Consider the following 26378-nt stretch of genomic DNA (forward strand, 5'->3'; position numbering starts at 1 on the left):
TTTTTTAATAAAAATCATGATTGTTTTCAATTAACATAATGCAAAAAAAATTTCGAATTGCTTATAAACAATGTATTTGTTTACAATAAATTTATTAATAATAGCTGTAAAAAATTTAAAAAAAATATTATTAATTAGTTTTTAGCCATGAGACATTGACACAATGAAAAATAAAAAAAAAATTCGTAATATATTTTTTATAAAATTATAATTTTCAATTGTTATCAAAAAAATAGAAAATAACAATTTTTTTTATTTTGCCAACGGTAATCTATTTTTTTGCCTATTAGAGATAACTTCACCAAAAGAAAAAAATTCCAGGGTTTTAGTTTAATAATTATAGGGATTTTTATATTGAATTTTAATTCAGAAAAAGTTAATAATTAACAAATTTATAATTAACGTTAAAATTGGGATGAAAATTTTTTGACTGCGGATTATTGTTTATTGATATATCCCAACATTACATGATTTTTTTCATTCCTCAATATGTACATTTGATATGTTTAAATAATTTTTTTTGTTTTTATGTCAGAGTGACGAAAGGCGCGCGGAAGCCAGACTATCCGCTTTTGGCTCTATTTTCAGGGCTCTGTAAAAATCATAAATAATCGAAATACAGTTTCGGGAGTCGGGACTTTTTTTACGCAAATTCATTGATCTTTTTAAATCTTTTTTCAAATTTCCAAAATTTTGAAAATTTTCCGAGATGTTAAGAAAAAACTAAAGCCCCATTTTTTTCACTCAATTGTTTATAACTTTTATAATTTTTATCGGCGCGTTTTCGGACCTTTCCTTAAATTTTCTAGGCAAAAATACGAAGCGAATGACACCTTGGTTGTAATTTTTGGACAGGGCTGAAAAATGTCACCAAAAAGAGCTAAATTGAGTACATGTGAACCAGACTATTGCATTTGTATCATCTAACTCTGCGTTCTGTTTCATTTGTATTTTGTAGGGTTCATTAAACACAAACCTGGGTTCAATTGCATCCCTGGTTGCCTGCAGCTTAAAAAAACAGACCATATACTGATAAACTTTATTTTAAAACTATGTATATACAACGAATATCGCTCTTGTTTCTTCATTTGATGCAATATGTGGCATCTGAAAAATAGAAATATTTTTATTTTCAATCAGATCAGAAGTAGATAAATTATAAAAACAGTTATTGTTGTTCTTGAAACATTTCCTCAAAGAATATCCAATGGAGATTTGGGCATTAGATGAAAAATAAATTATATAATATTCACTTGGAGAACTAAGATTTCTTATATTCGTGCAAACGGTTTTACTTTCGTTTGAGCTACTTGATCTCTAACCGGACTTCGTACGTCCTTAGAATGGGGAATGTTCCTCCTGACGAAAATCAAGTAGTTTTCATAAAAAAACCTCTAAAACAACGAATTTCAAACTTATCATTTCAACCTTTTTCTTTAAAAAATCATTTAAATACTTAAAAAAGAGGAATGAAATAATGCATTCAACATTTAAAGGCATTCGTTTCGATTTCACCATTTGGCAACATCGGTTATAGCTAATAAAGGACAATGAATCTGTTACCTGTATGAGACAAACATAGATGACATATTTCAAAGGCGTGCTGTTCTGTTTACTTATGTTCCGAGTTCCGAGGCATTCTGTGACATATGGCATTTTTTGCACCTAACCTATCTTCCTCTATATAAATAAATAACAAAACAACTGTTGTTTACGTGGCTTGTGGAGGTGGTATTGAACTATAGTTTATATTTTGCCTTAATTGTTGATTTATAAAGATACTTTTCCTTTTGTTAAAGTAAAATATCTAGGTACGTATAAATTATTTCAATTTGATATAGGCGCTGTTGCCAATATGTGAATTAGAAACAAATTCCTCTAAAAATCAAAACCCAACATTTGAAACATCAATTTGAATACTTTTCGAAGTGAATTTGAAAAACCCATGAATCAAACTCAACTTTATTTTGTTCAAACTTGCATTTGCTGTAATAACCCAAATTGAGGAACATTCCCCATTGATAAACGTTGTGATTAGTCATACTTTTTGAGGAGCTGTTATATTGGTGAAACTACGGGACCATTAGGTTCGACCATGAACATCGAGATTACATCAGAAGTAGACAATTAACAGGATCAAAACTGTCAGAACATATTTTAAAATTAGACAGTGAACATCCAGTTGACTGGAACAAGATTAGAAATAAAAAGAATCAGTAAAAGGAGAAACTGTACATATACTTGAATTTTGTCCATTTCTGAAGAAGGCAGATTTCAACTGCCGGAAATTCAATATCGTTTCTTGTTTACAAAGAACCTACTTGAAAATTTCAAGATTCTAGGGTCAGTAACTTGGCTGTACGTTAATATAAGAGTATCTGTCAATCACCAAGTATAGTATTTCCAATACCAATTGGAACAGCAAAAAATAATATGCCGACATAGGCGTCGGCAAATTATTTTTCAGTGGTAGTTTTTCAGTTACTTATTCTTACAATCTTAGCAATTGATCAATCCATGAAAAAGTTATCTCAACTGAATTTTTCCACCATGGGTAATAATTATGAAAAACTTCGAAATTCAAGGTAGTTGATTCCGAGTCGAAAACTGTAAAATACAATAAAAACACAAATAATCACACCGAAATCTTGTTACAAATATATTTACAAAATGATAGAGGCCCACAAAATTGCTAGAAAAATCAAAATTTTTCTTCGCTATATTCCGATGAGGTGGAATCATCATCGGGTTGAATAACGATCGGATTTATGGAACTTTGCACATAATATTTGTTCTCTTCTTTTATAACGTGGGCCACACAGTTCTTCCACACATCACCATTACCTACTTCATTCACCACTCGCCTTATATTGTCAGCATTCAAAGTCGGTGTCTGATTACATTTCCGCAAGCTTTCTTTCATTGTGGCCCAAACCATTTCAATTGGTTTGAACACACACAATAGTATGGAGGAAAACGTAAGAGAATATGACCATGTGTTTCACACATCGAATCAATAATATACTCTTTTTTGAAATTACGTTGTTTTATGGTCGTCAGTAATACCTTTTTCGTTGGAATTTTTTCGGGTATTTCCATGTCATGATTTCGCATGAAATCAACAATATCTGCTTTTTTTGTGTTATTGTTTGGTATTGTAGTCAATAACCGAGAATGATACGAAGCGTTATCCATAACAATAACCGAGTTTGAAGGAATATTTGGGAGAAGCTGCTCACTGAACCAGGTTTCGAATAAAACCGCAGTCATATCTTCGTGGTAATCAGCAGACGAATCTTTTATATTTTTGGCCGACAGAAGCAAAGCGTTAGGTACGAAACCACTTTCATTCCCGGCATGCAAAATTATAACACGTTTTTCCCTTGAAGAAGGTATGTTCAAAGCACAATACTTGGTTTCGTCTACCCAGCCATTTTTGACAACATTATGGGTGTCAAACCAAGCTTCGTCGAGGTAGATTATATGTCTGCTGGATTCTCGGTAGCTTTTCATTCGCCGCAAATATTCTTGTCGGAGTTGAACAATGCGTGTCGATTCCATTATGACCATCCGTTTGTCCAATTTTTCAATTTGAAACCACAAGACAACAAGACACCTCGTGGAGTTTCTAAATATTTGTAATTGTAATCGGGATAGTCGAGTAATTTAAACCAAATAATTTCATTTTTTTGGTATATACCATAAATTGTTCGCCGAATCACCTCTTTTGTAGCACCATCAACGTTTGCGAATTTTTTATTCTATTGTTTTCGTTTCGTTGCATGGTCAATGACATCCCCTATTTTAATGACTCGAAGGACTGTCGAACGAGATAGTTTCGTTAACTCGCATATTCTATTCACAATAGCATTCTGTGAAGTGTGACAGTTTTCCTTCTTCAAGCATTCATGAATATTTAAAATTACTCGCTGAACTTGAACATGTAAGTCCTTATTTTCAAATTCCGGATCCCTGTCGATTGACACAGATTTCTCACACGTAATGTTATCATTTGTTTCAAAAGGTCTCCATAAAGCCATATCTATTGTTGACAAATTAATTTGTATATTTAGGTATATAAACAGCTAACCCTGGTCTTTATATTCAGTATCAATTTGCTTCTCCTGAAGATGCTAAACTTGTTAGCGAAACGCGCGTCGAGTGCAAAAATATCAGTTTGGTGTTAGGGTAATTGATCACTAGAAAAAGTATTCAAAAATCGGTTTGCAAAACCACTCACTACCTCACCTAACCCCACGAACACACGGCACTGATAAAGAAATATTGTGAAACGACAAAAATTAATATTCAGCCAGTCCAGCTAGCCGAGCCTATACTTCTCAACTACATTTGATAGCACGTTTACTGATTATCTGGGCGACTAGGGGCCACAGGCAAGAAATGTTTATGACTGTACTCATCTTTTTTTGCCGTTCCAATTGGGAATGGATAGACTATACCCATTTATACAATATTGAATAGCATCGGCAAAAAAAAACTGAAAGGATCAGAATGAAATACTTTGGTAATCCTGCTAATTCTACTTTTACTAATATTATAAATGCATAAAGTTTGTGAGGATAGCTCTCAGGGAGCAAGAATTTTTCCGATTTACTTAATACTTATCGTCAAATTGTGATCAAAATTACACAAAACCTCTGTAAATTGTAGCCTAAACGTTATTCTGATGTATAAGCTGTACAAGTTTTATCCGTTCAGTCATTTGGGAGTGAAATTGCCACAAAAATACATACATACAACCTCACAAACTTGCACAATTTTATATTAGTATATAGATTAATATAGTTATAAGGGCTAACATTATGATTTATTCTCAATTCATCGTAATTGTTTGAAAATGTCCTTATAGGACGAAATTGCAGGAACATTATTTACAAATAAAAGAAGTGAAAAATCAGAAAGTTTCATTTCTCAATTTTCATATTGAAATAAGTATTGCTCTTTTTGCCTTTGGGCAAAATTATCAAAAACGATAAGTTAATGATGAAGAGAACATTTTTAACTGTGAAAATTACTTTGAATTTCAAACTAACTCATCGGAATATCACTTCACTATTTTTCGGGTTTGGAGGCCGTCGGTTTTTGGAAAAGCTGACCTCCGATAGAAGATAAATTCAGGCTAGCCATCTGTGCCAACGAAATGTCGGGAAGAAATTCCAAAAACCGACGGCCTTCAAACGAAAAATAGGGACACTGAAAACCTCTGCAGCGAAATCCTCAACCATTTTATCGGGGTATACTGAAAGTTCGCCTTTTCGAGTATAAAATTCCCCATTAAATTTTTCATATTTTACAGATTGTGAAAGATGAAAATACTCAAAGAAGGTTGATAAAAACTGAATATCTCACCTGTCGTTCTTGAAACTATCCAAGAAACGTAGGAGGTGACTCTTGTATTGATACCTGGTCTGGCGGTTGCACAACCTAGCCCATATGAAATCACTCCTACCAATTGAAGTCTTCTTGTAGCAGTATCCATCCAAAATAGAGGACCTGTAAGATCCAGAAAATAGCGTGCAAATTTTTTTTGTCGCCGCTTTGTTAACATTTCTTTGACCCAGAGAACAATCACCGTATGACACTGTTAATATTTCAAGTTTGTGAGCACTTAATTCTACTATTTTTACACAAAATTTGATACAACTACTCCGATCCATTTTGTCGATAGCGGAAAATAATAATGATAATAATAGTGTTTATTTTTAAAAATAGAAAAATACAGAAAGAAAAAAATGCTATCCAATTTTAAAAATAAACATGCAGCTTTAGAGCTTGTGCGTGATATAGATGATAATATTTATATAGTATAAGATACAACAGTTATACATATAATTATCATTAATATTAGAACAATAATTATATATCGAAATATTTACACAGGTACTATTAAACTAATTTCATAATTCTTTTTTTCGTTGTTTTTTTTTGTTATTATTGTCAAATTAGGGTTTTGGTGTCTTATTTTGGTAGGTGGGTTGTCATAGTCAGTTATAAGTCGTATTTGGGTGATTTGGAGTGTAACTGTGTTAGAAACTTCAGGTTTATAAAGTTATTAAATATGTTTCTATCTAAAGTGTTCATCCATTGTGTTACGCGGTATTTAAAAAAGTTATAACATTCGATAAATTTGAGGTTTTCTGGCAGTAAATTGTATATTCTTGGTGCAAGATATTCTGCTGAGCGTTGACCGGTTGTTTTTTCTTTCATGTTTTTATTTTTTATTCAAGTTTTATAACGGTTTTATTTTCACGGATATACATTAGAATTCGTTGACAAAATATTAGTCTTGTATCAAGAACATTGGTCTCTGAAAATAGCTTGTCACTGGGATATCTTATGTTCTTCTTCAAAATCATTCTCAGAATCCATTTTTGTATGATACTCAAATTATGTATAATATTTTCTGTTACACTTCCCTAACCTAAGATTCCGTAAGAAACCTGAGATTGTACAGTTTTTTTAAGTTTTTCATATCCAAGAATTCCAATAAGTACTTGAATTTTATGAGTAGACCTCTTAATTTATTTTTCACTTGCTCGATATGTAAATCCCATCTCAAGTGTCTATCAATTCACAACACAACAAAAAAATATTTTTTGAATGTTTCCTACACTAAATTAGTCAATTTCTACTAATTTTGGGGTGATAAAAACGAAAATAACAATGAAAAATTTTTATTAGCTCTGGTTTTTGAGATACACAGTACTTAATCTTGAAGAGTAGTTATACTATACGTGAAAAGTGAAAGTACATAAAACAATATTGTTATGTTTATTTTAGAATATTTTAAGTACAAAATTAATAAAAAAAAAACATTATTCTTAGTGTTTTGACAAATAAAAAAAGTTTGTACCACCAAATTTCAATTAAGTCCATCCGATTCATTGTAAGATCGCTGTCGTTTAGCTTGTCTTTTATAAAACACTTCTGGAGCATCCCTACACACAGACCAGCAGTAGTCTGCAAGCATTGCTTCATTCCAACGGCCCTGATATCTCTGTTCCATTAAGGCAATGTCTTGATGGAATCTTTCTCCATGTTCGTCACTCACAGCTCCACAGTTTTGTGGGAAGAAATTAAGATGAGAGTGAAGAAAATGAATTTTTAAGGACATGTTGCATCCAAGTTGGTGGTAAGCTTGAAGAAGCTCTTTAACCAATGCTGTGAAGTTATCATCTCTTTTGTTAACTAAAAACCCTTAAAGGCTTCCCAGGCTCTTTTTTCATTTCCTGTTAAAATCATGTCAAAAGCAGGATCATTTACGATTTCACGGATTTGAGGCTCAATAAAGATGCCTTCCTTGACTTTAGCATCACTCAACCTGGGAAACTTTGCTCTCAAGTACTTAAAAGCTTGTCCTTCCTGGTCCGTGGCCTTCACAAAGTTTTTCATTAGTCCCAACTTAGTATGTAATGGGGGAAGGAGAACATCCTTAGGATCTACAAGAGGCTCGTAAACTACATTTTTCTCATTAGGGTTTAGGTCTCGTGTAGGCCAGTTCATTTTTTTATAGTGAGATTTTCTATCCCGACTGTCTCACAGACACAAAAAACAACAGTACTTGGTGAACCCTAATTGCATTCCTAGGAGTATAGCAATGACTTTCAGATCACCACAGATGTGCCACTTGTGTTGTTCATATTTGATTGATTGGAGAAGTGTTTTCATATTTATATACGTTTCCTTCATGTGAACTGCATGACCTATAGGAATAGAGGGTAGCTGATTTCCATTATGCAGAAGTACAGCTTTTAAGCTTAGTTTTGAAGAGTCTATAAACAGTCTCCATTCAGATGGAGTGTGATCCAAATTCAAGCAGTCCATCAAACCATTAACATCAGAACAAACTACGAGGTTTTCTTTTTTCTCAAAAAAAGGAAGCAAATCTTTTTGACGCTGTCTGTACTGAGATATTTTCACATCATGTTTTAGAAGATTCCACTGTTGTAGTCTTGACCCTAACAGCTCAGCCTTTTCCTTAGACAAGCGAAGATCTCTTATAAGGTCACTCAACTCTGCTTGACTAATTCTGTGCGGATCACTAGACCTATCGCTTACCTCAAAATCAGGGTCATAGGATGTAGAAGGATGGGTTGCTCCTTCTAAACAGTCTTCATCACCTTCCTCTAAAATTTCATAGTTTTGGGGTGGAGAAGGGACTGGCAAATTGTCTGAGTGTGGTACAGGCCGAAGAGCAGATGAGAGATTAGGGTATTTAACCGTTCCTCTTTTCTTCATAGTTAAACCTTGCTTAATGGGAGGAGTTAAGCAGAAATAACAGTCGTCTGTATGATTGGTAGGCTCACGCCAAACCATAGGTACTGCAAAAGCCATTGCCCGGTTTTTATTTTTCAGCCACTCTCGCAATATGACGGAACAAGAATTACAACATATATGAGGAGCCCATGATTTATCTTGGTCCCCAACTTTCACACCAAAATAATGTTCATAGGCTGTCTTAACGATAGGTGTCATTTTACGTTTCTGAGCCTTAAATGTTATTTCACCGCATATATAGCAAAAGCTATCGACAGAATTCACACACTTTCGAGGCATTTCAGATCAGCACTTAAATTAATTTAAAAATCAACTTCACACGATAATTTCAATAGCAACCACGTGCGTACAATTGACAAACTCACATAGGTTATGTTTACTACTTAAGAACAGCTGATGAGAGGGGTGTTATGTAAACAAACATGTGTACCAACTGTTGGTGATGAAATATTTCATTTGTTGAAAACTCAATATACATATATATAATATAATGATACTATATCTTGAAAACAAGAGCTAATATATAATTTTTATGGTCACTTTCGGTTTTGACACGTGGAAATACATTAAAATCATCTAATTTCAACCCCGAAACAAAAACTTTGTTGTGTTGTGAATTATTATTCCTAAATATTTCGAGTGATATTTTTCTTCTATACGAGAGTAGTCTCCAATGTCCAGGGTTCCCAAGTTTGGAAGGTGATTTGGATAAGATGTGAAAGGCAAATAATATGTTTTTTAAGTATTGACTATTAGTTTGTTGTATTTGAACCAATCACATACACTACTCAGGTCTTGTTCGGTTGTTGTTTTCAAATATGTCCATGTTTTCCTTTTGTAGATAATTGCCATATCATCTGCGATAACTCACCTTACCGACAAGACCGAACTCTGCCTTTTGCCGGATTACCATATAAGTTTGTATTTTAAGTTTGTAATCTGTCATGATTCTATTTTGTAGTCTTGGGCAATAAAATCTATTATTATCATTATTATACGTTCTATAATATTTGAAATATTCACCAATCCCAAGTAAATGCACATATCTGCCAGAAAACTAGTACTCCTCATACTGATAACATAGTCGTCTTGTATATAGGTGAAAAATGGCTATATGAGAAAACTCTTCAGATTACACATTCACTAACCTCCTGAATCGCTTTGACATGCATCCTTTCCTGGGGCAAACGTACAAATCTGCCCACCAGTGATGACATTACCAGAATTTTCTTGGGCACACCATTCATTAGAAGTGACACCTAGATCGACCTTCAGAAGTACATCAGATTTTGGTCCAGTGTAGAATACTTGACCCCAACCTGTAGAAAAAAATACATAGTATCATATTTGAGTATTTCTGCTATAATCATACAATTATTCGGAGGTTCAAAAAAATGCGAAACAAACCCATGGTTTTTGGCATTTCCAAAAAAATGTTGGTGGTTTATCCATTTTATTTTCTCATCTATGTTTTTTGTATTGAGAAAGGAGTTTCATTCTTTGTTTTATATTCAGAATACCAATGAATTTTTTGAATTTGTAAAGAATACATGTATTTAATTTGGTGGTCCCATCTGAGCTGGTAGTCTATTATTTTACCCAAGTATTTGATTTTTTTTTCAGGTTTCATCACGGCTTCTTTAGATACTACAAGTTTGTATTTTGGTAAGTTAACGTAAAAGCTACTAAAGGGTAAGTATGAACTTTTTTTTAAAATTGATTTTTTAACTTCATACATATCTTGTTCAAATTTGATTTTTAAGTCATATCAATTATTGTCACTAGGTACACAAAATTAGAGTAGGGTCCGCAAAACTGAGGATTTTTAAATGGGTTTTTATAAGGAAGAGATTATTCAGATATATGGGGTAAACCACAAGTTACTTTTCGTTCAACACTGACTTTTTCGGATATTTTTACTCCTTGTTTTCTGTTAAAGAGGTAACTAAAAAAAAGATCATGTGGTTTGCCCCTTATTCCAAGATCTTCCAATGGGTTTAACAGTATATTGTGATCGACGATATCGAACGCTTTTGTTAGGTCCAAGAAAATACCAATTGCTGGCTTATTGGATCTTGGGTGGATCTTTTTCCTCTAAAGCCATATTGACATTCAGATAACATTTCGAATTTTTCAAGGAGCGTATTCAACCTTTTCTGTATATAGTACCTTTTCCATAATTTTGGCTAAGCAGGATATTATTGAAATTGGTCTGTAGTTGGTAACATCGCTTGTTTTCCCATTTTTATGGATGGGTATTTCTTCGATTTTCCAGAATACCAAGGTTACTAGGGAATTTTATATCTACAAACAGACGGATGGTTTTTTTTCTGGATGAAATCCAGTAGCTTCAGGGAATGCTTAGGGTCGGAGCTCCAAACATGAGAATAATACTCCAAAGAAGGTCTTATCTGAGCTTTATAAAGAATCAAAAGTTGTTGAGGTATGTAGTTTTCTGGTTCAAGCATTTGAGAAGCGGCTTCTGCAATTCGATCGACATTATTATGCCAAAACATATGGGTTTCCATTTTAACCCCCAACAAACTTATCGAAGCAGAAAGTGGAATTGTCCGACCTGAAATTATTATATCCGGTTGTGAGACATTTATCTTTTTGGAGAGAACCAATGCCTGGGTTTATGTGGATTGGTTACTTTAACCTTAATTCGAAATTACTTCTAGATGTGCATCCGCCGCCGATGTCCTGGAATCCAAATTGAATGACGAAACTGTCGTCAGCAAAGAAATATATTGGATTCTTGGTTTTTTTCCAATAAGTCGTTGATATACAGGGTGTCCCTGGACTTCCTCTTTTCCTCTCGGGAATGTATAGATGGGGTCAAAATATCACCAGTACTTCATATAACTTTTTTCCTAAAATCCTTCGTTACCAAGTAACGGGCCCTCGAAGTTACAAAATGAAAAATGTTTTTCTTTGATAACTTTTCAAGTGAATATTCAAAATCATCCAAATTTTGGTAATTGACTAAACAAATGAATTCCTTCGATGAGCTTTCATGCAGGAGTCAGTTGTTTTGCTACAAAGTCAGGAACGGACTACCCCCGATGGTCCACACCCCAAAACTTTGAAATGACAGATATTTTTCAATATTTTTCAACAAATTAAGGTTACTTGGACAATTTTATGAATAAAAGTACTCGTGTGGAAAGTCGATCGGAGCAACGAGTCTTGATAAAAATGTAGTTTCACTCGACGACATCAAACCCGCTCGTCCACCATTATTTGAAATGAATAATTATCAAAGCAGAAATACTAATGATAACGTTAATTCAACAACATTTATCCTGAGATGTCTACCATTATTCGAAAATATTAGTTTTTAAGGAAAATGGAAATGATAGGTAAAATGTTCATAACGAATTTTTATAATGCAAACACGTTTTACTAACGAAACTCAAGAGCCTCAAGAGCAAACAGAAATGAAAAATCCGCTACAGAAACTGCTCGATATGACCACCTTCTCTCTCTATACATTTTCTTAGTCTGCAAAGACACCCTCTCTGTACTTGAAATAGCATTCCAGGGTCGTTTCGTATGGCTTCACAATGTAATGTTATTCTATTCAACAATGCATCTCTTGTGTGAATAGGTGTAGCGTAAACAAGGCTTTTTAGATGCCACCACAGAAAGAAATCCAATGGATTTAAATCCGGAGACCGCGATGGCCATGAATATGGCCCACCTCTACCAATCCATCTATTGTGGAAAATATGGTTCAGATGGTCACGCACAATCAAACTAAAATGAGGAGGAGCGCCATCATGCATAAACCACATATCTCTTCGGGTTTGCAATGGAACATGTTCCAAAAGTCCATTCAAATCGTTCTGAATGAACTCCAAATAACGTTCTCCATTCAATCGGTCCTGTAGAACGAATGGTCCTATAAGATGGTTTCCTATGATACCAGCCCAAACATTCACGTTGAATTTCCGTTGGTGTTTGGTTTGCAATATCCCATGGGGATTTTCTTCGGCCCATATATGGAGATTATGAGAGTTGATAACTCCATCTCTACAGAAACCTGCTTCATCAGTGAATAAAACTCGATTAATAAAAGTCATATCCTCTCTTTGCCTATCCATGAACCAATTGGCATATTCCAGTCGTGCTGAAAAATCTTGAGGTGTCATGGCATGTAACTTCTGGATGTGAAATGGGTGGAGCAGTTGTTCCCTAATTATTCTATGAATAGTGGACTTGGATGTATGGAACTGTTCTGATAGATTTCTGATGCTCATTGAAGGATCATCAGCGACGGCTTCCAAAATATTTTCCTCCAATACAACGGTACATACAGTCCTAGGAGCGCCCTCACCACCTCGTTTTGGCAAAACTGTACCTACAATAATATCGAAATAAAACAATTATCAATTATTACATACCTGTCTCCCTCAAGCTGCGATCGACACGCTCGAATGTTTCTCTTGACGGTACCGTTCGATTGGGAAAATGCTCGGAATACAGACGACGAGCTTCTGCAGCATTACAAAATGCTCGTCCATAAAATACATGCATATCTGCATATTCATTGAATGTAAACTGTTCGGCCATATCAAAAAAATTCAAAATATCCTATAGAATATTGACAATACAATGATAGTCATATGACAACGCACCACTCAACAAAACAAAATCGCATTCCAGTTTCTCATTTTTTATCAAAACTTTCTAAAAGGTTTTTTTGTCAACATCTGTGAAAGAAATGGAACATAATTATTCCCTGGATATTTTTCACCTGATCATGTGCAGCCGTTTTTGTAGTTCATTCGTTTGCTTTTTATTAGTATAGTAAATATTTTTTCCGATGTGCGTTTTTTCAGCTAAATTTAGATTCGTGTTAAAGAATTTCTCCCATAAAATTATAATTATCAGTGAAACTCCTCAACAGTTTAGCTGTGAAGAAGAATTTGAAACATTCGAATGTTGAGTTTCATGAGATTCAGATAACTGGTCAACACGAAACGTGATTATTCCACACGTATTATATACATACAAAATATGGAATGAATTCGATATTTCATAGTAGAGTAGCTTGTTAGTTTAAAAACACCACGAATCTACAGAACTTAATATTTCTTTTGAAAAAATATCTGCTATCACAATTGTGACTTAAACTTCCATATAGGTACTGTACTTTTTGTTTACGACTTCATTTTGGCATACTTTGTATTATTCCTGTTATAAATGTTGTTGAATTAACGTTATCATTATTATTTCTGTTTTGATAATTATTCATTTCAAATAATGGTGGACGAGCGGGTTTGATGTCGACGAGTAGAACTACATTTTTATCAAGACTCGTTGCTCCGATCGACTTTCCACACGAGTACTTTTATTCATAAAATTGTCCAAGTAACCTTATTTTGTTGAAAAATATTGAAAAATATCTGTCATTTCAAAGTTTTGGGGTGTGGACCATCGGGGGTAGTCCGTTCCTGACTTTGTAGCAAAACAACTGACTCCTGCATGAAAGCTCATCGACGGAATTTATTTGTTTAGTCAATTACCAAAATTTGGATGATTTTGAATATTCACTTGAAAAGTTATCAAAGAAAAACATTTTTCATTTTGTAACTTCGAGGGCCCGTTACTTGGTAACGAAGACTTTTAGGAAAAAAAGTTATATGAAGTACTGGTGATATTTTGACCCCATCTATACATTCCCGAGAGGAAAAGAGGTAGTCCAGGGACACCCTGTATAATAGAGAGAGAGTTGGAGATATTATAGAATCCTGGGAAACACTATCGTTGATAGTAAAATTATTCGAGGGATATCCATCGACACTCACTGCAGGGAACGTTCTTTAAGGAAGCTGAAGAGCCATACATTAATTAAGATCCATATTCCTCTCACTTTTTCAATATTGGGAAGTTAGGAAAATAATGGAAATTTCGAAGAGTGTGGATATCAGTAAGGGTTTTTTGTATATGTATGTGTGTACATACACATACATGGGTGTTGAACATACTTGCATATTATAAAAGACTATGAGACGAGGTTCCAGAATGTTTCCCAGTTTTGTGTTCACAGCAATATTCAATGTCTCGCCAAGCATCTTTCCAAAATCAACAACTTGATTCGTTTTGACAAATCAGATTCAATAATTGACTTTGAATTCAACATAAATATACAACTACATCAATATATCAAAATCTCTTTGGAATAGTTCTTATTATGTACTGTTGGTTCTACGATCACGTGAAAAAATCATTCATCTTGAGAGTCGCTTCTTCGATTGACGACTTGTTTATTTAGTGGAAATTCATGTTCACTGAGGATACATTACAAACACACACTTTTGTCTATTTTCCACTATATTTCTTTATTGTTGACCGGTTTCGGCTATTACACCATTTTCAAAACTAACTGATTACATTTAAATCTGAGTAATTTATACCTATGTTGCCTATTCTATCATAAATGATTTGATATACCTGATACCCGGTACCTGCGTTTCATATACCTGTAAAATCCATGAACATAACAAAGCTTTCAATATAATGTAGGTTTTGGGATCTGGATTATAGGTTCAGGAGAGGACTATTATTTAAATCAAGTTGTTTATGAGGACAATAGAACTAGGATTTTTCTTTTCCGAAAAAACATAGCTTTCTCTGTATGATTTGGAGTGCTTTTTCTGTGAGTGCGGGAAATCCTATATTGGTGAAACTAAGAGGCCATTGAATGTTCGCATTGCCGAGCACAAGAAACACACACAGCGAGGGGAAACCAGCAAATCAGGAATAGCAGACCATGTTTGGACCTATCAACACAACATCGAGTGGTCCCAAGCAGAGATCTTGCACAGAGAGGAACATTGGTTTAGGAGAAAATTCAAGGAAGCCGCATACATGTTGTCCAACAACGTATTCAGCCAAGCCAGCGTAGAAATATGCAACATATGGAAACCCATCATCAAGCGAAAAATGGCCAACTCCCGCCAAAACGGTCATCTCCCACGGAACCAGTGAAGCGGAAAATGGAAAGCGGGGATAAGTGAAAGTACTCGAACGATCTATAAATAGTCATCTCTCGGAGGAATCAGTCCAGTCATCACCCGAAGACGATTGTAGATACTAACAATCGAAACGTCGTGAACTAACGTGACTTTTTATTTTAATTTTCTTTTTTCATTTCTTCATTTTCATTTTTTTATTCATTCAATTGTTTTATCTTTACTTGTATTTTATTTCACTATTATTTCATTTCAGGTTTATTTTGGTTAATATAATTGTTATTTTCAGCTATTCATTTTCAATTCTTCTTTTTTAGTTGTTTCAGGGATTTCAAATCATTTTATATAGTAGACAATGGAAGTCCGAACTAGTGAAATTCATCATGGAACATTGTCAATCACCTTCAAACAAACATTAAAAGAGCTTACCTGCTGCAGTCAAAGTTTGTCCAAGAAAACTGAACGTCGTGTATCTGAAAGGTAGACACACTGGGCCCACGTGTTGGCCAAAACGGATATCCGTAGTGGTCCTTAATAAGGCTATATCGTTGACTAGGCTCTTGGCGTCGAAATTTGGATGCATTTCCCAGGCTGATACTTTATAGAGGGCTGCCCCAACTGTATCAGTGCCTGAAAGATTTCACATTGTACACGGTTATGAAAAACGGAAAAACGCCAATTAAAATACTTCTGAAGATATTTGCCAGATTATGTAATCAAAGTATATATTATGTCATACAAAATTTGAGATGCTTTGCAAGGAAGATTGTTTTCACAAGCTATTTTTCTAGTATTTACCTGAAGATATACTGTGGTCTCCAACAAGAATACCCAAATTTTCCCTCTGTACGTTGAGAAGGCAGTGAGCGGCAGTTACTATATATCGATTCGAAATGATACTTCCTCCACAAATAACATCTACAACTTGAACGTCCACCAATGCGGCCATGGAGGGGAACTCATTGACCAACGTTTCGTTTCCTCCTACGATCCTCAACTGGACAAAAAAGACAATTGCATTTTATCAAATCATGTTTTTTTCAACGTAGGTCAACTAGAATCATTTGTTTCATTCAATCATACAAGTAGGTGTACTACGAAAATACTAGATGGCCTGAAAAGCTCATAGATTAACACACAGATGGGCTACTAGCATTAAATCCAAATGATGATTAGTTACTCCTAACCTTCAAATATACGCGCACAAATTTCACAGCTATTGGACTATTAGTTTGGGAGATAGAACTTTGATTGAAGAGGATTGTCGCGTGTTGATACAGCATTGTTTTTTGGCGAAAAAAATACTATTGAAGCCAAGGCTTGACTTGATTATCTTGAAACTGTCAAATTTTGGCATATCATCTAATATTCAGTTGCTCCTGAAATCATATATTTACCCGACCGAAGTAGCTATGTTGAAGGTGAGGGTATAAAATCCTCCTGCTTTGTAGCGAGTTCGTGTGTCCCACAAGGGTCTGATCTTGGACCGTTATTATTCATACTATCTATAAATGACATTGCCCATGATATCACTTGTCATAAATTGCTATTTGCAGATGACATGAAAATATATCGTAAAATGCAAGATGAAGAAGACTGTTTCACATTACAGGAGGACGTGAATCACGGAATCAAACGATATGGGGGTTTTGTTTGATCAAAAACTCATGTTTTCCAATCATTTTCAGAATGTAATATCAACTTCAATGAGAAGTCTGGGTTTCTTGATACGCAACTGCAAGGAATTTAAGGCATTTCATTCTAAAATACAGAAAAAGCCGCGATATGTGTTTTCCATACAAAATAATACATAGACAGATAGATTTCTCGCCTCTATTGTCTCAAACGCTATTCAGTGTATCGCGTATTTCATCTAGATTCTGTAGCACATTTCATATCCCGGTCCAATACACTGCATCGTTTTCATTCTCCCATAACCACAATATCTAGAAGTGTTCCTAGTGCGGATATATTTTTTCTACCGTTCAAACAATTCAAAAACAGATTCTCCGTTTCATTTCAAAATTGATCTTACAATAATAATTATCATAATTCTAATTGTATAGACCTGCAAATGGGCTTCTGGGCCTGCTGGATGTATTGAATAAATAAATAATAGGAAGTGTTTACTTTCGTGAATGAAATTCATCTGTTATCATTACCATGAATATTTTCATTCAACAGAAAAAATTAGTCACAACTATATCAATTGAACGAAAGCATGAAATAATTTGGAAGATGAAACTATTTGAAAAAAATGCTTTGTTGTAGAGCCCTGTTTATTTTTCTTAGCGTTGATATTTTGCTTACCGTTTGTTTCAAGCCACAATCGCACACTGAAGGTGGTGTTGGTGTAGTTGTGACATCCGGATTTTGAATTGCTGTCAGAGTACATATGAATCTTCCGCCTTTTGAATTGTACGTTGCGAAGAGTCCTATATAAAATAACATACCCTGTATATTGTATCTTGATTTATATGTTGATAACTAATGACTAATTATACCTATTTTCCCCTGATTTCCACCTAAGTGATCATCGCTTAACAAAGTATACAACAGTATGTTTCAAATAGAATTCCAATTCTATCTACCAAGTCATTATAGCATGTCGAAGGAAAGTTTTCAGTTTTGTTTTGAGTATCTTTACCTTCTACAAACAATTGAAAAAACTTTATACAAGTGTAAAAAGTGAAAATCCTAACTAATCAATGAAATATGAAGTTCCATAATATTACATGATGAAATTCTGATGGATTGAATACCTCTAGCCAAAGAGAAGATTTGAAATCGATTGTAAATGTTGAAACAAACGAAATTCTCATTACAGAAGGGAAATGAAAAGTTTTAATCGAAAGTTATTGATGAATGTATTGATTTTCCTCACCTACAGCCAGACTATTTCCATTCGTCACCAAACTTACTGATCCGGTCCCACAATAATTTTTAGCGTCTCTAAAATTGAGGTCACCATTCAATGATATGGCTAGTTTATCACCTACACAGTTAGTTGACTGAAATACAGAAAAATGAATAAATACATATAGATATATACATACAGTAATTTTTTGCAACAAAATCAGTTTTATTGAAAGTAATACAAATTATGAAAGAATGAAACAACAACAAAAATTATTTGGCGCTCAGAGGCGACTAGATTAACTCCAGTGGCGCATTTTCTCTTTCAGCTGCAGGAAAACCCGGAAAAACCTGCAGCACCACATCATCTGAAGATCTTGATCTGCCAATATCCTCTATTTCATAGTAGATATTACTGTAGTTTTATCGCAACACCAAACCATTATTTCCAAAACTTCAACACGTGTTTCGTTCACCAAATGATCATATTCAAGAGGAAGATCAAACTAAATATACATACAATGTTGTCCTTATTCATACCATAGATACAACTAATGAATGAAAGATATTATTTCAACAAGATATACAGTGCATTTCTTCAATGTCCCCCCTTTTATTTTTTGAACAGGTCAACTCAAAAAAATTGAAATTTGTGATAATGAAATTAATGCATGAATACTTTATTTTGAAGTGAAATTGATAGATGTGTGTCTACACACTTTTGACGCAAGGAAAATGCTGGCCGAACCTCCACACTCAATTTGAATATGTTTATATACCCTGTAAAATTGTTACAAATTTTTACTGTTTATTTTATTTTATATACTTGTCTGACTTGTCATAAATGTATTTTATACATAACATGATCACATATATATATATATATATATATATATATATATATATTATATATATATATATATATATATATATATATATATATATATATATATATATATATATATTTATATATATATAATATATATCTATATATATATATATATATATATATATATATATATATATATATATATATATATATATATATATATATATATATATATATATAGAGAGAGAGAGAGAGAGAGAGAGGTAGTCTTTGCTGACTAGTTACGAACAATTCCTTGGAGTTATTTGGGATAGCAGCGAAGCGCAAGTGTACTCTTATAACATTATATTTCCAATATTTCGACAATGGTTATTGTCATCATCAGGGAGCTAAGATGATAGATTTTGAATTAATACAGAACTTAAGTTAACAGACGGATACACCAATGGGAGCCAAAATAAGCCCCATTCTAGCTAACTATGTAATGGATGACCTGTTAGACAACGTCCTAAATGTCCTCCCTTACCATGTTTTTTTTCTTAAAAAATATGTTGATGACATAATCCTTGCCCTTCCCTATACAGGAGTCACAGAAATCGTTGAAATCTTTAATAGTTATGACCCCTATATAAAATTTACCATCAAAAAGGAAGACGATGAACAAAGTGTTCCATTTCTAGACACTAAACTCATTCGCACTTCCACTAATACCGTACTTATTGACTGGTACAGAAAACCAATAAGTTCAGGTAGATACATGAACTATTGGTCACTACATAAACAATCAATAAAAGTCAATTTGGTCAAACAGATGAAACAACGTGTTATCAGAATTTCGGACTCGTCCTTTCATTCAAAAAATTTCAAAATCCTTTTAAACCTCTTTGTACAAAATTCATATCCTAAAACCTTATTAAACAAGATATTGTTTAACACGTCCCCAAATGAAATAGATCATAACGTTCGTTCTTCAATCTCTCTAAGTCAGGACAATGATATCAATAATAATAATAATGAAATTCAGATAAATAATTATCTTTTTACTTCCTTACCATATACCAGTGAAATTACACCCAACCTCACACGAATTTTCAAAAATATTGATAATATAAAAATTGCACACAAACCTATATTAACAACAATTAATTCCCTTTTTTCAAACTTAAAAGATTAAATCCCAAAAAAATTTCAATCTCAAGTGGTTTATAGTATCCCTTGTATAAGTTGCAGTGCTGAATACATTGGTCAGACTGCCAGATTATTAAAAGACAGAATATCTGCACACAAAAGTGATTGTAGACTTCATCCAGAAAGGTGTGCCCTTAGTGAACATGTTCATAATAATGGTTTATAATATAATAATGGTTTATAATATAATAATGTTTATAATAAAGATTTTAACTCAGTAAAAATTTTGACCAAAGAGAGGAATGTTTCTAAAAGATCATTCCTTGAAATGACTTACATTTCGCAATCACAAAATTGTCTGAATAAAAAAACAGACTTACAACATTTAAGTGAAATAAATTCCTATTTACTTTTTATAGACAAAAATTGGAATTCCTTCAAAGACAACTCATTTGACATTACTTAAATTCATTTATCAACCTATTAACAAAAATTATACAACAAAACTCTTTCTTCTGGAGGCAACTGTAACTCTTTGATTAATTGCACCAGCGGCAAATGCCAAGTCTACTTCTTCTTCAAAATTTTAATAAATTGACAAGTGATGTGTTTCTAACCTAAGATCACCACGTTCATTCTCAAATTAAAAAAAAATTCATGATTATTCCTCATTTAACGTATATATATTGTAGCTTTCACTTAATTCATATGTCTTGTAATTTTACAGTTCTAACGTGTTTTTATCATGATCACAACGTTCATATTTTAATTTTAACTCAACTCAATTGCGACCAATCTCACTAATATTGTAGATATCCGTCTGTTAACTTGAGTTCTGTATTAATTCAAAATCTATCATCTTAGCTCCCTTATATATATATATATATATATATATATATATATATATATATATATATATATATATATATACATATATATATATATATATATATATATATATATATAATATATAATATATATATATATATATATATATATGATAAATAGTAGCATACTTACGCTTGGTATAGCAATGTCTTCGCAAGATACTACGATTCTGGTACCAGGTTCACTCTGCTGATACCACGTACAATATGTTGAAGGGGTATAATTCCCATAATACTCTCTGTTGTAAATGTAATATTCTTGACCCATGACGAGGTCTTGCCGAAACTCACACGTTGCGGCCTCTACTAGCAAAGCAGGACCCAGTAGGTTGAGAAAACCCACTAGAACCATCAGGGTAGTTTTTATAAACCCTGCAATGAAACTTGAATGAGTCAGGAAAAATGTTCATTGAGCTCTATTGAAGATCTAGTAATATAGGTTAGGTTTTCTTTTGATGATGACAACTCTGATGAATCACATGTCGTTATATAATATAACTTGTCGATGAATACTCAAATAAAGAAAGAATTATCAAACGATTGAGGAAGAAAGATGTTTTCTCTCTGAAAGCCGACAAAGGCTATAAAGTTGTACTAATTGGACAAGTCATTTTACTGAGAGCGAATTGATTATTCAATATAATGAATTGCCAAGGAACATATTTCCTCAGATGTTTTTCCAGAATTGAAATACAGAGAACCGTTAAAATGTTATCTCACTGGCCTTGAACATGTTTGTCTTCAAGTTTCTAATCCTACAGTATCTGAAATATAAATCCAAAAATTCACAAGCCTGGCGAGTTGATGTCATCAATTGTCTTCGCCATGATTCCCCCTACTCAGAAAATTTCTATATGGCATTGTGTGGTATTTTCAATTTTCAAAGTAATAAAAACGTTCATTACTGAAATCACCAAGAATCAAAAAGTACAATTCGAAAAGCAAGAATTTAAATTGGGCGCGTGTCTGTTGACCAATAAAATTGATCGTGTCTAGAGCGGAATTGCCAAGTGTATGGGTTTTTAATATCCATTCACAGAACTGATGATCCAATTTGACAGGCGCCATTTTTGTTGTTATTGTTGTCAACTCGGTGTGAATACAAATGTTACAATTATCTAATTAAAGAATGTTTTTTTGTAAAAGATAGGTCTCGGCGGGTGCCTATTTGGTTGCATAGTCCGTGTCATTAGTTTACATTCCGAAAAATATTTTTTCAGTTTATTTTTGGATTGAATTTTACCATTACTACCTTGGCCGAGCTAAAATAAAAATAAAATCAAAACTTTCCATCCTTCGATAAAAAACAAAGTCTGAAATGAATGTCATATAAATAAATGGGACTTACTAAATATACCACCTATCCTTGCAATTTTTCATTCTTCATTTCGGTACCAAAGTATTGCAAATATTTCAAGTTAAATTCATTGATCACTTCAAAATCGACTCTTGGTAAGTTTTCGGAGTCAACTTTAACAAAACATTCATTTTGAAATTATTTTAAACAAAAATACAAAATTATGTGTAGAAACCACCCAACCACCAAAGTTGTTTTATATTTCCATGGTGTTGCAACAGTTTTATTTTATTATTATTTTATAATTACTTCCAAAATGTTAATTGATTATATTAGATGATCGGTGAACACAATACAGTTGTAGGCAAGTGTCAGGAAATTATCACAGAAACATTTTTGCAACTAACTTATGAAACTTATTTTCCTATAAAAGTAAATTGTTATGTAGCAGTTTCATAACACTTTTCTGTTAGATTTTTATGATATAAATAAAACTATTTCAAGCTTATTTTATTACTGTTTCCTGTAGCTTTAATGAAATTATTTTATTGGAATGCTTTCAGATACTATTTTATTTTCATTACCATATTGTCACTTCGATTATAATTTCACAACTATTTTATAGTATGGTATATTAACTACAATTCAAAAACACTAATATAACTGTTATAAAATCAAATTGCTTCTGCATATATATATTTGCTGCCACCAAGAATGAAATGCAGCATTCAAAAACAACCAGCTGACATTTATTCCTAATCACAGCTTCAGAAAAAAAAATATAACGTTGGTCAATATTTGTTTATAACAAATTTTTGAACTAATAAACAATTAAATAATAAATATTTTTCTGCCAAACTATTCAAAAGTGTAAATTATGATTTTTGAAAGCAAAATTATTCCCTAATTAATCATTTAAACAATCGAAATATAAAAAAATCGATTTTAAACAATTAAAAATTAAAATTACCAAAATTTTTTTTTCGAATCATATAATTATCTCCAGACAACAAATCAGCAAAAAAAATTTTTTCAAAAATATTGAATTTCTCTATTTGTTTAAAACAAATTAATAAACAAATTACGTAAAAAATTCATATCCTATGTTAATAACTGCCATTGTTCAATGTAAAAACAGACATAGCTAAATATTAATCGAAATAAAAAATTCATCAACAATTTTTAGATGTTCCATTTTGCAATAGTTATAAAAAATCATAATTAACAAATTAATAAATTTTTATGAACTTTCATCGTAGGATCGTATGAAGTATATATATCAAAAAGGATCCACGAAGTTCAATATTTATAGGCCAAATATTCATACCTTTCATCCCATTATTTATGCCAACGGAGATTGGGAAAAAATTTATTAACATATTTATTTAACAATTGAATAACTTTTTGAAAAATTGTGATAAAACTTTGTTTCTACGGGACGCGATTCATTCAAGTGTTAAGAAGATACTAGATTTTTTCAAATTTTCAAAATGACATTTTATGTTATGGAAAATTATTTCTTTAGACGTCAAATTGAAATTATAAATAATGGAAATAGAGTTTCAGGAGTCGAGACATTTTTATCAAAAATTTCCTCCCCTTTATCGAATTTTTTACAAATTTGCTTGAATATTATTATTTTTTGAGTTATTAATAAAAAACTGAATACCATTCTTTTAAATCTTATTTTGTTAATAACAATTGCAATTTTTTACCTACAACAAAATCCTTCAAAAAATTTTTTCTAGAGGTGATTCCGAATCGTATGAGCTATCGCTCATATTTTTAGGACCTTTATCTCTATTTTTCATGTTTTTGAACTTGTTGATTAGGTAGAATATATCTGAGAATGATGAAAATGGAAAAGTGATAAAAAATTCAATAATAAATTTTCTTGGAAAAAGTACTGGGTCTCTATATATTTTCTAATCTTCAATTTTTTGTTTAATGGAAATCTCGAAAATTTACATTGAAAGATATGTTTTTGTAGACGAACGAAAATCAAATAAACTCAATACTCACCCATGACCAAGTGTTTGTCAGTAAGTTGAAACCTACTGATACTCTTTTGATAACTGCTAATGTTTTCCACAGCACGACTCAAACACCAAAACGATAGTAGTAATTGTCAATATTAATTTTAATATTTTTTTTATCTTCAGTGGAGGGGAGAGGATAATTGTTCAAGCTGATTTTTTTTATCTGCGACAAATAAATTAACTTATTGCCGGGTTTTAGCTAGCGATATCCGTAATACGAGAAATAACAACGTACAGGGTATTGAAAATGATAAGTAGTACTGGGAAAATGTTTCAATAACTTTATCAAATCTGGAGTAGAAATTACTTTTCTGTCTTTTGCAAAACTGTATATATGAGATGAAATTGGCTGATACTTGATGAAAATCCATGACGTAATCGAGTTGAGATTTCTACTGGATAGTTTACAAAACCGCAATACGTGTTTCGGTATACTACAGCTTCCTCGGGCCTTTTCATAGTGACTGAATTCCAAGTAATTAGTGATTTATGTCATAAAAATTTTAATCATGTGGCGTTATTGACCATTCTAATTCCAACTGAGCTTAGGTAGAAACTAATTTCGAATGCTCTGATCCATTACTTGAAGAAAATTAATAACACTATTCATGGTAATCTAATACAGGGCTAACAAATTTTGATCCTCCTGTAAGTTAGAAACGGAAGTGTCATCAAAAATTTGAAAGAACACGTCCATTTTTATTTTTCTACTTTCTAAAGCGTTCCTTATATTATTGAAGATGTCCGGACTCAGAAATCAGCATTGCTGAACAATTATCTATCGCAGGTCTTCTAGATTTAAAAAATGTATTCAGTTGTAAACATTTTGAAGTGGACGACACTGTTAGTTTTTTCTGCACTGGTAGTTTTTGTTGAATCTAGTTGTCGCAGAACAGAAAATAGATAGTTAGTCACTGTCACTTCTTCACAAATTATTATTCAGTCATCCTTGTTCACTGTATTCCAACATGGTTCATTCTACTGAAGAAAGAATAGAAATTGTTGCAACCTATTATCGAAATTATAAATGTGCTAAAGCTGCTACAAGAATTTATCGACTTCTGAGGGTTATCGTTCGTAGGGGTGCGACAGCTGGTTAACGGAAAAAACATATTTCAAACATAGTTACACACCTCTCCTTCCTTATCATATCATATATCTTTTTTCTTCATTCGTGAAAGCTATTTTTCGCCAAAAATTCAATGACTTATGCAATAACAAAATGTCATTGAGTGTAACAAATTGAAAGTCAAATTCAGAAACATCAAAGTCGAAGCATATTATGATAAGAATGAATTTTTTTAATATCTCCAATTTTTCGAAAAAGAATGATAACTTACGATACATCATTGGAAAGGTGAAATCTAGTAAAAAAAATGAAATGAGAAATGAAAATTTCTATGTTTTTTACCACTTTTATTTGAAACTAACGTTACTGCAGTTTCGTCCTATATGGACATTCTCAAACTTATACAATAAACTAACCATGATTCGTTACATTCGCCAATATATACCATCCCTGTAGGTACTAATAGAAATAGAGGTACTTGACTTGATTGAGTACCTGAATTTACAGTTCACAATGCGGATGTGCCAATTTAAAAACCGGAGAGTAAATTAAATCGATTTGATCATTTAACAGGTTGAACCCGCAATGTTTATGCTTGTGAATATCCAAGGATTCTAAATAATTGAGTTTGCAACCCTTCCTTGCATAGTGCAGAATTTCCGTATCGCTTAGATTCGAAAACTTGTGGTTACATGTACTTGTGGTTGCATGGTTTGCAACCATGTAACCATGGTTGCAAACCATGGTTACATGGTTTGCAACCACGTTGCAGAACGTTGAATAGCAAATCTGAAAACACCATTACGTAGCAAGGAAAAAGTGGCAATGTGAAAGTGAAATTCATTTTCAAATAATTTGAACAATGAAGCCAGAAAAAATAAAAGTCATTTTTCGAAATTTCTTTTTTTTCCGGATATACTTCAGAACTTTCCCAACGGCATATTGTTAGTCAGGTAAATGCCCAACGTTGCCCCAATCATACCATCTTCATATCT

At 32.7% G+C, this 26378-nt stretch overlaps 1 protein-coding gene across 1 annotated transcript; it reads right to left on the minus strand.

The window, feature by feature from the left end:
• Positions 1–1027: 1027 nt before the first annotated feature.
• Positions 1028–24453, minus strand: LOC141481627 (venom serine protease-like). Its single transcript, XM_074173475.1, has 9 exons — positions 24298–24453; positions 21112–21350; positions 18163–18289; positions 17589–17713; positions 16077–16275; positions 15708–15908; positions 9447–9617; positions 5371–5514; positions 1028–1107 (listed from the first exon to the last, which is right to left on the minus strand). The coding sequence occupies exons 1-9, from the start codon at positions 24299–24301 to the stop codon at positions 1085–1087; spliced, it is 1233 nt and encodes a 410-aa protein (XP_074029576.1). The 5' UTR covers positions 24302–24453; the 3' UTR covers positions 1028–1084.
• Between the last annotated feature and the right edge of the window lie 1925 nt (positions 24454–26378).

Source organism: Leptinotarsa decemlineata, unplaced genomic scaffold, assembly GCF_025532065.1.
Source record: "Leptinotarsa decemlineata unplaced genomic scaffold, Ldec_3_MD MMD2_tig00000251_RagTag_RagTag, whole genome shotgun sequence".
Lineage (NCBI taxonomy): Eukaryota > Metazoa > Arthropoda > Insecta > Coleoptera > Chrysomelidae > Leptinotarsa > Leptinotarsa decemlineata.